This window comes from Cuculus canorus, chromosome 17 (assembly GCF_017976375.1).
Source record: "Cuculus canorus isolate bCucCan1 chromosome 17, bCucCan1.pri, whole genome shotgun sequence".
NCBI classification, from domain to species: Eukaryota; Metazoa; Chordata; class Aves; order Cuculiformes; family Cuculidae; genus Cuculus; species Cuculus canorus.
In genome coordinates, this window is record NC_071417.1 from 11,043,704 (window position 1) to 11,055,934 (window position 12,231).

At 58.0% G+C, this 12,231-nt stretch overlaps 2 protein-coding genes across 4 annotated transcripts in view; both read left to right on the plus strand.

Moving 5' to 3' along the window:
- The first annotated feature begins 136 nt into the window (after positions 1–136).
- On the plus strand, positions 137–7,909 carry LOC128853936 (caspase recruitment domain-containing protein 8-like). Of its 3 annotated transcripts, XM_054082891.1 has the most exons (12): positions 137–519; positions 1,359–1,397; positions 1,671–1,744; positions 2,083–2,211; positions 2,817–2,878; positions 2,959–3,179; positions 3,416–3,675; positions 4,672–4,797; positions 5,248–5,392; positions 6,248–6,289; positions 6,715–6,771; positions 7,018–7,909. In XM_054082891.1, the coding sequence occupies exons 1-12, from the start codon at positions 261–263 to the stop codon at positions 7,278–7,280; spliced, it is 1,677 nt and encodes a 558-aa protein (XP_053938866.1). In that variant the 5' UTR covers positions 137–260; the 3' UTR covers positions 7,281–7,909. The 3 variants fall into 3 exon arrangements, with proteins under 3 accessions (XP_053938866.1, XP_053938867.1, XP_053938868.1); XM_054082892.1 differs by lacking the exon at positions 6,715–6,771; XM_054082893.1 differs by lacking the exon at positions 7,018–7,909 and having other exon boundaries at positions 6,465–6,857.
- A 192-nt stretch (positions 7,910–8,101) lies between these two features.
- The window catches only part of POLE (DNA polymerase epsilon, catalytic subunit), a 32,489-nt gene continuing 28,359 nt past the window's right edge, over positions 8,102–12,231 (plus strand). The window contains exons 1-8 of the mRNA XM_054082685.1: positions 8,102–8,315; positions 8,584–8,882; positions 9,505–9,585; positions 9,665–9,709; positions 9,799–9,891; positions 10,628–10,782; positions 11,682–11,823; positions 12,134–12,214. Of these exons, the coding sequence (XP_053938660.1) occupies positions 8,102–8,315; positions 8,584–8,882; positions 9,505–9,585; positions 9,665–9,709; positions 9,799–9,891; positions 10,628–10,782; positions 11,682–11,823; positions 12,134–12,214 (1,110 nt within the window). The remainder of the gene's footprint in view (positions 8,316–8,583; positions 8,883–9,504; positions 9,586–9,664; positions 9,710–9,798; positions 9,892–10,627; positions 10,783–11,681; positions 11,824–12,133; positions 12,215–12,231) is intronic.

Consider the following 12,231-nt stretch of genomic DNA (forward strand, 5'->3'; position numbering starts at 1 on the left):
CACTCATCTCTCTCTGCCTGCACTGATATCTCTCTGTCTGCACTGGGCTCTCTCTCTGTCTGCACTGATATCTCTCTGTCTGCACTGGGCTCTCTCTCTGCCTGCATTGATATCTCTCTGCCTGCACTGGGTTCTCCCTTACTGCACAGGGCAGGAAGGAGCTTTGACATCGGGCCAGCCCTGACGTCACAGCACTTTCAGTTTCTTGGGAAGTGACAGAATCAAGACCTCCGCCATCACGGGCGGCTGACGGAGCCACCATGGCTGAGCAGCAGCCCTCATCTGAGGGGCCGGGCGAGTTCCAAATAGTCGTTTCCACTTTGTTGAGCGAAAAATTCACAGTGTTGGTGTCTCCAGATGATACTGTACAGGAACTCGCGGACAAGCTGAATGCCCAGGACTCCAGCCTGAGCCTTGAACAGGGAAGGCTGATCTACAAAACTAGTGAGCTGGAGGGCAGGAAGACCCTGCGCCACTATGGAATCAAACCCAACTCCATTGTGCACTATGTGCGACGGCGTAAGTGCAGTGTGGCCGGGGGAGGCTCTGTCCGGAGGTGGAGAGGGGCTGTGGGTGCGGATCTGGTGTCTCCCCAGCAGGGACCCTGGCCAGGAGCACAGGTGGGAGGGAAGGGGCAAGGTGGCTGTGGCCATGTGCGCACCAGGGAGCTGCTTCACTGGGAGGAAGACGAGGGCCCGGAATGCCCCTGTGTGGGGAGATGGCAGAGGGAGAGGAAGGACTCTGCTCATGGAAGTTGACCAAGAAATTTGCTCTCTGCATGTCAGCAGGGAGGGGTGGAGAGGGGGCGGCTGGGAGCACGTTTGCAGCCCCGCGGGGGCAGCTGGTGAGGATTCCTGTAGGAATCAAACTGGTGGGAAGAGGCTTCATAGCAAAGGTGTGAAGAAGAGGGAGAAGATGGGCAGAGATATGGGCATATACTGAAAGTATCCCATCCTCTGTGACCTCCCGGTAGCTGAAGGGGGTGCACAAGAAAGCTGGGGAGGGACTTTTTACAAAGGCATGGAGTGATAGGATGAGGGGCAGTGGCTTTAAATTGGAGAGGGGCAGATTTAGACTAGATATAAGGAGGACATTCTTCATGAGGGCAGTGAGGCACTGGCACAGGTTGCCCAGGGAGGTTGTGGCTGCCCCGTTCCTGGAGGTGTTCAAGGCCAGGTTGGATGGGCCTTGAGCAGCCTGATCCAGTGGGAGGTGTCCCTGCCCATGGATGGGGTGGGTTTGGAATTAGATGACCTTAAAGATGCCTACCAACTCAAACCGTTCCATGATTCTATGATACTCCTCTGGATGTCACCTGGCTCCTGAGCTCTTTCCTCTACTTTGTGTTCCTGTTGTAGTTCGAGGTGGTAGCAGTGAATTCCTACCTGAACCTGGAGGTAAGGCCATGCCCTGGTCCTCACTGACAACCTGGGCTGGGGGAGCTGCACAGTGGTGAGCACAGGACCTCAGCTCACAGCATGGTGGTGAGCGTGTCTCTGCCACAGCTCATGGAGGAGGATGGGAAGCTGCGCTAGATGTGGGAGGGCGAGGTGATACACGGTAGGGTCAGCGTGGCTAATGGGATCGGGAAGGATGGGCGAAGGCATCTTGAGGACAGCTTCTTCTCCCAAATTTGAGGCAAAAATGACAATGTATTCCTCTTGTTCCAGGTATAGACTTACGCTTAGCCCTAGGGCATCTGGACGTCTCTGGCAGCAGCGATGAGGCCAGGAAAACCGCAGAGGTGAGGTCTGACAGGATGTGATACCTGAGGCTGCAGTGCCTGAGTGAAGAGCACAGTGGGGCTTGGAGGGGAGGCACAGCTGCAGCACACGGGCTCACAGCCCGCCCTGTGCATGGGGGTCCCGCACTGCCCATCACCCCCACAGCGCTACGCCAGGTGGCAGGAGCTGGTGGGTGCTGCCCTTGGACCCAGCAGAGGGACCTCACCCTGCTGGCAGGCCGGGTGGGCACAGCGCCCGCACCAGCCAGCTTCCTCCCTGCAGGAGCGGGGAGCAGCACCAGCTCTCCACCCGGTGCTGGGGATGTTGTTCCTGCCTTCAGCAGACCTTCCTCCTGCAGGCACTGTCATCTTCAGAGGAGACAGGCATCTTAGGAATGCCTCTTCCCGTAGTCCCTAAGCTGCTGACCCCTGGCTGGCTGTATCCGGGCTTACAACAGCGGAGAAGCTGCTGGGTCTGCCAAGATCGGGTAAGGGCTTTGCCGTCGAGGACAGGGAATGCGTTGCTGTCGAGGACAGGTAGGGGTTTTGCTGGTCCTGACAGGGCACTGCCACGTGTGAAGGAAGTGGCAGCACAGAGAGCCTGGGACTGACCCTGGCTGTCACCTGGAGGGGTTTGTGTCTCTTCCAAATCTGTTATTCACAGCAATTCATCATCCTCTAGAAGAGTCCAGTCCCTTTTGCTACACTAACTCAGCACACACCGCCCCAGTTTTCAGGTTCATGGGAAGACAAATTCCACTTGCTCACATCCCACATCCATTCTGCTAAACATTGCATCTGCCTGTGGCCGCTCTCCTCTCTGCTGCTCCACCGCGGCAGAAGGGGAACAGCCCAGGCTTCACTCACAAGAAAGCCAGCAGCCAACACTGCCACGCTCACAAAACAGGAACCTTCCTGTCTGGATGTTCCATTTGCAAATATACCCTCTTGCTTTCCTGGGCACCATGCAGCACCAGCTGAGCCCCTGCTGCTGCTCGCCAGGCTCTGAGCTCCCACTCCAAGCTCCCTCGTGTGCTTCACTGTAAATCCCAGCACCCCATTCAGGCCCAAACTCACCACACTTGTGTTCCAGGTTTTTCCAGAAGTGATACCAACAATAACCCAGGAGTCTTCAGAGCACAACCCCGTGTACCGGTAAGAGCTGTTAGGCAAAGTGGGAGCACCCAAAAGCCATGTCACAGGTGGCATGAGCCTGTCATCTCTCCCATGTGCAGAGCTGAGCTCCCTGGTGAAGGTGTCTACCAGTGCTCCATCACAGGCCTCGCCTTTGAGGTGAAGTCGGCAGTGACCATCACCTACAGATACGCCAGCTGGACCACGCACCTGAGCGAGATTGACCAGGGCACACTGATACCCGCCGGACCCCTCTTCCACATAGAGGTGCAGTGTGAGGTCGTGAAGAAAGTGTTTCTCCCACACTTCATCTGCCTCACAGGTACAGCAGCTGCAGGGACCTAGGTCTTCCAAGCCATTATTCCTCAGTCTGTGTCCCCCCCGGACATCTCCAGCTCCTTGGAGGCCTCTCTCCAGTCAAGGACAAATTCTCTCTTCCCTCCAAGGTGCCCTGTATTCCCTTGCATTCCTCTGCTAAAGCCTTAACAAGAAGGAGGCAGCCTGAGAGGGTGCCAGGATGACTAAACAGAACCTCGATGCCTTTGCTGTCTCTTGCAGAATGTACAGATACCGGACCGTGCCTCATTGCCCATTTTAAATCTGGGAAGATGACCCTGGAGAAACCAACCTTGCTGATCCCTTTCTATGCTGTCCTAGAGAATCCCAGCTTCTCACTGCTTGGGGTGCTCTGGAGGAAGATGCGTTCAAGCTTCCATTCCGTGCCTGTGCACTCCCTGGTGCTGATCTTCCAGCAGCTCAGTGCTGCAAACACGACTCTTCACCTCTACCTCATCCCAGACGACAAATCTGTGAAGCAGGTAAGATGGAGGCAGCTTGGCCAGCTCAAAAGAGGATGACATCTGGGGTGGCTGCAGGAGCAGAGACTGGGTGTTATAAGCAGATGCCTCCCATGTTTTCTGCCTCCAGCCTCTGACTGAGTGAGAATCGTTGAGGTTGGAAGAGCCCTCTGAGATAATCCAGTCCAACCATCACCCCAACCCCACTGTGCCTGCTAAACCATGTCCCAAAGTGCCACGTCTACACGATTTTAAACCCCCCCAGGCATGGAGACTCCACCACTGCCCTGGGAAGCCTCTGCCAGTGCCTGAGAACCCTTTTTGTGAAGGATTTTTTCCTAATATCCTATCTAAATCTGCCCTGGTGTAACTTGGGGCCATCCCCTCTCATCCTATCCCTTGTTACCTGGGAGCACAGGCCAGCACCCATGTCACCCCAGCTTTCTTTCCAAGAGCTGCGGAGAGCAATGAGAACTCCCATATTCCCCTTCTTCAAACTAAACAGCCCCATGTCCCTCAGCTGCTCTCCATAAGCCCTCTGCCCCAGACCCTTCCCTGGCCTCATTGTCCTCTGGTTGTGCTCCAGCAGCTCAATATCTTTCTTGTAGCGGTGCCTCCAGGTGCCCTCAGGAATCGCTCTCTATCTTTGGCCGCGTCAGCGTGTCCTCGCACGAGCAAAGCTGTGGCGCAGGTTGCTCTGCAACACGGAGCAGATGTAGGACTTGCTGGGCATGGCCAGGCACAGCAAGAGATGGCTCCATGCAGCCCCTCTCCTGTGGCGTGCAAGCCCTCGCGCTCTGTCACAGAGGGACAGGGCATTACCCTGCCCGTGTTGGTGCCCGTGCCGAGCGGGAGCTGCTCGGCCCCCGAAGGGCAGCACTGCCTGTGCACAAGCGCTGCCTGTGCCGCATGCTCAGTGGGCTGTTCTGACTGGGTCGGTCTTGTCTCTTCTTGACTTCCTGTGTCCGTACCTCTGGGTTTTACTCCTCTCTCAGAAGCGATGCTTGATGTTTGCAGGCCATTGAAAAACAAGAAACGAATTGGAATTCAAAGTTTATTCCCAAGCCTCCCCCACTCGTCCCTCTGTACTTCGGCTGTGTTTACCGGGTGGCCGGCACAAATTCCGTGGAGATAACACCTGATGTAAGTGGGATTAGAAAACAGAAGAAGGCTTTGCCTTCAGCCACATCCTGTGCCCAGAATCTGCCTCACCAGATCTCAGAGCCCGTAGTGCTGAGGGCTGTTCTGGTTACAAGGAGCAAAGGCATTTCATCGTACACATGGAATGGTTTGGGTCGAAGGGACCTCAAAGCCCATCCACTTCCAATCCCCTGCCATGGGCAGGAACACCTCCTACTGGATCAGGAGCTCAAAGCCCCATCCAACCTGGCCTTGAACACCTCCAGGGATGGGGTAGCCACCACTTCTTGGGGCAACCTGTGCCAGGACCTCCTCACCCTCACAGCAAAACATTTCTTCCTAAGATCTCATCTCAACCTCCCCTCTTTCAGATCAAAACCCTTCCACTCGTACTAGCTCTGCACCTCCTGATCCCGGTTTTCCAGGAGCTCAACTTGCTTCTTCCCTTTGCAGGAACACATGCCACTCTGCTACAACAGTCCGAAAGAACAGCAGCTCTTTGTGGAGATCTACATCAGGAACGCGGATAAGGACACTGAGCTCTCTCTGAGAAACACACGTGACAACGTCAGGGTCTGGAAGACGTTACTGCGATCAGGTGGGAACAGCAGAGCCTCAGATGGAACCTGGAGTTTCAGATGCTGGGGCTTAAGGGAGCACGACAGCACTGTTGGTGGCTCTCTGCTTCCTTGGCTCCTGCTTGGGTAGAAATGTGACTGCGTGCGCTACTGCGACCACTGTGCGATGCCGAGCAGGGGAGGAGAAGGCCACCATTTCAGTGAAAAGCAACATCAGAAACTACATGTTGCAGCCAGCACGGCTCTTTGGATTTGCTGGCTGCAACACTGGTGTGTGAAACAACATGCAGAGTGCCCGGGATCGGAGCAAGGCCAGGTGGAGCAGAGCCTGCCTTCACCACCCCTCTCTGCTCACAGTGGCATCACAGACGTGGTGCGCAGTGAGCTCGCTGCTGGGGGTCTGCTGTCCTGGGGCTGCAAGAGGCTCTTGCTTACAGCTGTTCTGCTTTGGGGCTTTTGGGAGGGGCTCTTGATCAGGAGCACAGGGATAGGATGAGGGGGAACGGTTTTGAGCTGAAAGAGGGGAGATTGAGATGAGATCTTAGGCAGAAATGTTCTGTTGTGAGGGTGGGGAAGCCCTGGCCCAGGTCACCCAGAGCAGTGGTGGCTGCCCCATCCCTGGAGGTGTTCAAGGCCAGGTTGGATGGGGCTTGGAGCCCCTGATCCAGTGGGGGGTGTCCCTGCCCATGGCAGAGGGTTGGAACTGGATGGGCTTTGAGGTCCGTTCCAGCCCAGACCATTCCACAATTCTGTGATCCTATGAAAAGGAGGAAGATGGGAACAAGGCCATGCAAGGACACAGAGCTTCTATGGTTTCAGTGACAGCACGTTCAGTGACAGCACGTTCAGTGATCTCTCTCTCCTTTCTCCTTCAGGTGATATAAAGCTTCCTCCCCCGGGCTGCCACACTCCATCAGGTCAGTACAGTGTTTCAGACCTCATTGCTCTCTGCAGCTCCTGGAAAGGAGGTTGTGGTGAGGTGGGTGTTGGGCTCTTCTCCCAAGTAACAAGTGATGGGGTGAGAGGAAATGGCCTCACATTGTTCCAGGGCAGGTTGAGATTGGATATTAGAAACAATTTGTTTCCTGACAGAGTGGTGAAGCCCTGACAGAGGTTGCCCAGGGCGGTGGTGGAGTCTCCATCCCTGGAGGTGTTCAAGGCCAGGTTGGATGGTGCTTTGATCACCCTGATCTAGGGGGAGGTGTCCCTGCTCATGGCAGAGGGGTGGACTGGGAGATTTTTAAGGTCCCTTCCAACTCAAACCACTCTGTGTCTTCACAAACTGCTTGCTGAGACCAGAGCGAGCTGGGCTCTGAGTCAGCAGCTCCTCCTCACCTTGCAGGCGGGTGCAGGACAGCAGCTTCACACCCAGGCACTGCGGGAATCCCAGCGGGAACAGGTGCCACAGCTGATGGGGGCTGCCACTGACCTGACCTCCCCCAACTCTCCCTTCCCATTCCCACCCCCTTCCCTGCCCTGCTTCCGATGCTCCCATCCTTTCTGGTGGAGGATGGAGATGCGTGGCTGTGGGACAGGGTGCACAGCCGTGGTGTCGCTGGCTCAGGGAGCCACGTACCGTGGTGCGGACTCCCCTGCGGCTGTCTGGCCTCGTGCAGCACAGTGACGTGCACTTGGTGTCCGCTAGGATCGGCCTTTGTGAAGAAGAACAAGACGGAGCTTTGCTCCAGGATGGTGCAGGTTCCCTCCATTCTGCTACACCTACGGGATGTAAACGTCATTAACAACGACGAAGAAGAGGAGGTGCTCAGCCAAGATACGAGCCAAAAGAAGAACCGAGTCTTGCTAGAGCTACTGGAGAGGAAAGGCGCGGAGGCCCAGGAACAGCTCTACCAGATCCTCCGGAATAAAGACCCGTACCTCATCGCAGACCTGGAGAAGTCCAGCTAGGCCTGGGAGAGCAGGTTGCATCTGCTCCCACTGCTCAGCGTGTGTTGGGCTCCAGTGAGCTCCAACTGCCTGGTTTGGCATCCCTGCCCCAGGTTGGAAATGAAAACTAAAGCAGCTTTAATGAAACAATAATCTGAAAAAAGAAACCACTGCAAGTACACAAAACCAATTCAAACTGTGCTTTGTGACCAAACATCTCCGCTGACAGAAAGTCCCGACTGGGCTCAGCGTCAGGCAGGAGCTCGACACGTGAACTGGACTCAAGAACTGGACTCGGGAACAAGTGGATGGGTTCAGGGCGGGCAGACAGATGAGGGCCTCCTGAACATCACCTGTCAAAGAAACAGGGGTGATCCTTGTGATCCCTCAGCTTTTATCCCAAGTGTGATGTGTATGGCATGGAATACTTCCAGGATCAGGCTTGGGGCCTGTGTCCTGTCTGCCCCTCCCTGCAGGTGCCACCGTGTTGCCACCAGCTCTAGGGCGGTCTTGATTTCCACAGGAATAGGGCTGAGCACTGGCCATGGAAGGTCCGTCGGGTTCACTGTCATAGGAATCCTGACCTTCCAAAGCCTCTCCTGCCTTTTTGTATTTTCACATTAAATATTTTCTAAGCTATTTCTCCGCACCGTCTCTCACTCTGTCCCGTGTGAGTGCGTTTTGCGGGGACCGAGGGCCGCTCCTGCTGAGCCCGCGGGTCAGGGCAGTTGGGGGCACCAGCGGGAAGGATTGGGGTCCCGGGGCAACCCCTGGAGGGACTGGGATCCCGGTGCAGCTCCCGGAGGGCTCGGGGCTCTTTAAGCTGCAGCCACGGGGCGGGAATGGTGCCCCAAGGCCCGGGCGAGCGGCTCCTGCAGCGGGGTCGGGGACGACCCCCTCCCCAGCGAAGGCTGCGAGCGCTCCCAGCCCGCTCCCAGCTGCGGGCGGGCCGAGGGGCGCGTGGGGAGCCCCGGCTCCGCCTCTCCGAGCCCGGCGGCCTCCCCGACCGCACCCCGGGAGGCGCCTCCGCCCCTCATGGGCAGCGCCGGGGGCGGAGTGCGCGCAGCACGGGGGGAGGCGGGACCGCGCTCTGATTGGTGCTCACGGGGGCGGGGCGAGAGGGAGCTCCGCTCCCATTGGTGGAAACACCCACGGGGGCGGTGATGCTGCGCTCTTATTGGTGCTCGCGGAGGCGCGGCGAGAGGGAGCGCTGTCCCCATTGGTGGGCGCTCAAGCCGGAGGAGGCGGAGCCGCGCTCTGATTGGTTGGCGCTCCCCGCAGGGCAGGCGGAGCGTGCTTTGATTGGTGCTCTGGGCGCGGGGCGGTTCCTCCGCCGCGGGAAGCGGGCGCAGAGCGGGAAATCCTTGGCGCGGGGTCGGGATGCGCCGGGGCGGCGCGGAGCCCGCGGGGGCGCGGCGGGGCCGCCGGACCGGGGCGGCGGCAGCGGGGCGAGAGCCGGCGGGGGCTGACGAGGCAGTGGCGGGCAGGGACGATGGCCCCGCGCTGTCCGCTCTCAAGCGCCTGGAGCGCTCGCAGCGCACCGACCGGTTGGACGCGCTGTTCGGCTTCGAGCGGCCGGCGGAGCCGGGCGAGCGCACGGGATGGCTCGTCAACATGCACCCGGTACGGGCCGGGGCGGGCTGGCAGCGGCGGGGGGGAGCCCCGGGGGGACCCCGATAGCACTGGGGTCGGTGGGAGATCCGAGAGGGATGGGTGATCCCTGGGGAGACGCCCCGGTAGGGCCGGGGGAGCCCCGGCGAGACCCCCTGTAGGGCCTGGGGTGGGTGAGTGGCCTGGGGAGGGGTGAGTGTCCCATAGGGAGACCCCCAGTAGGGCTTGGGAAGGGATGGGTGACCCCCAGGGAGACCCCTAGTAGGGACCGGGAGGGATGGGTGACCCGGAGAAGCCCTGGTAGGAAGGGAGGTGATGAGAGGATGTGGGGGTGACCCTCGGAGGCACCCCTGGTAGGGCCAAGGGTGAGTGGGAAACCCAGGGAGGGGTGGGTGTCCTGTGGGGAGACCTCCAGTAGGGCTTGGGGAAGGCTGGGTGAGCTCCAGGGAGACCCTTAGTATGGCCTGGGAAGGACTGGATGACCAGGAGAGAGGTGGATGTCCCACCGTGAGACCCCTAGTAGGGTTGAGGAGGAGTGGATGACCAGGACGGGGATGGATGTCCCACCAGGAGACCCCTAGTAGGGCTGGGGAGGGGTGGGTGATCCCGCTGAGCCCTTGGTGCCCATGGGCAGACAGAGGTATTGGATGAGGATCGGCGGTCGGTGAGCGCTGTGGACTACTACTTCATCGAGGAGGATGGGAGCCGCTTCAAGGTAGGTCCTCAGGGGTCTGGGCAAGGCGTGGGGTCCCCATGGAGGGACCTACCATCGACTGCCATCCACTCTTTCCTAGGTGGCCCTGCCCTACAAGCCCTACTTCTACATTGCCACTCAGAAGGTGAGGAGGGGCCCCTGGGCATCCTGCTTTGGGATGGTCTTCTCCTATGGGACTGAGCCGTGTTGCTCAGCACCAGCATTCCTCAACAGGGCTGTGAGCGAGAAGTGTCGTCCTTCCTCTCCAAGAAGTTCCAAGGGAAGATTGCAAAGTTGGAAACTGTCCCCAAAGAAGACTTAGACCTGGTCTGTATCCTCTGCCCTCGCTGCTCTCAAGTAGTGGAGGGATCTGGAGCCTTGTGTGGCTCTGGTGAGGTGGGAAGAGATGGAGCAGTGATGGGAAACTGTGCGCTTGATGTCAGTTTCCTCATACTGCTTGTGGTGCCAATCGGAAGCATGTCAGTTAGGGTGGGCTGATTGCTTCGCAGGAGTAATTACATTCCTCCCTTGGGCTGCTTCTCAACATGTCCAAGAAGTTTAATTGCAGGAACAAGTTGCCCAGAGAGGTGGTGTCTGCCTCATCCCTGGAGGTGTTGGAGGCCACGTTGGATGGGGCTTGAAGCCCCTGATCCAGTGGGAGGTGTCCCTGTCCACGGCAGAGGGCTGGAACTGGATGGGCTTTGAGGTCCCTTCCGACCCAAACCATTCCATGATTTTATGAATCTATGAATTCAGGAATGATTGAGGCAGGAGAGGGTACTGTGGGAAAGAGCTGCTTGACCTGTTCCTTCTTTTCCCAGAGTGCATCTCACCCATGGTCCTGGGGCAGCAGGGCTGACTGGGTGCATGCTGCGAACCAGCGTAGCTCTTCCCTCACATGCCACTACAGTCTCTTCTCAGTGCTTGACACTCCCACCATTGGCACCTCTTTTTTTGGCCAATTTTTCCACCTGCATCAACCTGCTCTGCCTTTCCAACCCTCTCGTGGTGGCCATCCCTCGGTGTCCACCCCCTGAGCCTGCCTTGTCTTGCTGCCTTGCAGCCAAACCACTTGGTGGGCCTGAAGAGGAACTACATCAAGCTGTCCTTCAACACGGTGGATGAGTTGGTGAAGGTGCGGAAGGAGATCTCTCCTGCTGTGAGGAAAAACAGAGAGCGAGACCAGGCAAGCGATGTCTACACGGCTATGCTGTCAAGGTAGGGAGCTCTCCTTATGCCAGCCGCTCTGTCCCTCGTGTTGATGATGAAGCTCCCTTGGTTGTCTCTTCGCTGTCCTCAGGGATGGGTTGTCCCGCTGGGGGTCTGACCCCAGCCGTGCCCCTGTCACTCTCCTCATCAAGAGCAGAAGGACATGGAGCTGCTGGAGTGAGTCCAGACGAGGCCACAGAGATGATGTGAGGGCTGGAGAACCTCCCGTACGGGGACAGGCTGAGAGAGTTGGGGTTGTTCAGCCTGGAGAAGAGGAGGCTGAAGGGAGACCTTATTGGTCTCTACAACTACCTGAAAGGAGGTTGTGGAGAGGAGGGAGCTGGGCTCTTCTCCCAAGTGACTGAGGACAGGACAAGGGGGAATGGCCTGAAGCTCCGTCAGGGGAGGGTCAAGCTGGATATCAGAAAAAAATTCTTCACGGAAAGAGTCATCGGGCACTGGAACAGCTGCCCAGGGAGGGGGTCGAGTCGCCTTCCCTAGAGGTGTTTAAGGAACATGAAGTGCTTGGGGGCATGGTTTAAGGGAGTGTTAGGAATGGTTGGACTCGATGATCCAGTGGGTCCTTTCCAACCTGGTGATTCTATGATTCTCTGAATCAGTCCTGTGCCGTAAGCACAGCTTGTTTAGTCACACGTGTGGGGTTGGTCTGCCCACACCTCTGAGCTGCCAGAGCTCCCAGACCTGAGAGGAGGGGAACTACGCCAGGGAACGCCGGGCTGTGGGTCCCGGGGATGCCTCGGCACACAGAGAGGGGTTGCACAGCAAGGCCGTGTTTCCCATTCTCTCCCGTTCCTTACTCCTGCTGCCCCCAGTGCCACGGGGCTGTCCCGGGCATCCCTGTGGAATGCGTGCTCCGGTAAGGCAGCTGCATCGTCTCCTCCTTGCAGCGCTCTGAGCAGAGGCAGCCTGAGCACGGAGGAGGAAGGTGCTTCCAGGAAGGTTGCCAACCAGATGGACAACATTGTGGACATGCGGGAGTATGATGTACCCTACCACGTTCGCCTCTCCATCGACCTCAAGATCCACGTGGTGAGTAAAGAACAAGCAAACTGGAAGAGCTTTGCTTTCCTGCTGCCAGAGCAGGATTATTTTCTCTCCAGGAGCCTTGTGAAGGTGTCTGTGACAATGAGTTAATGTGTAAAGTTCAGTCCTGTATGGCTTTGCCGTCTTCTTAATTAATGACCTGCAGAAAATTGAAATGCTTGATGCACAGCCACAGTTTGAGCCTTGCTCCCAGGCTGCGATGGCCTCACACAGCCCTGTCCCCAACAGCCAGACGGGAAAGGACGCGAGGAGGTGGCCTCGCAGTCAGGCGCCTCCTGCTCTTCTCTCTTGGCAGGCTCACTGGTACAACGTGCGATACCGCGGCAGCACCTACCCCCCTGAAATCACCCGCCGGGACGACCTCGTGGAGCGACCGGTGAGGGTTGGGTGGGC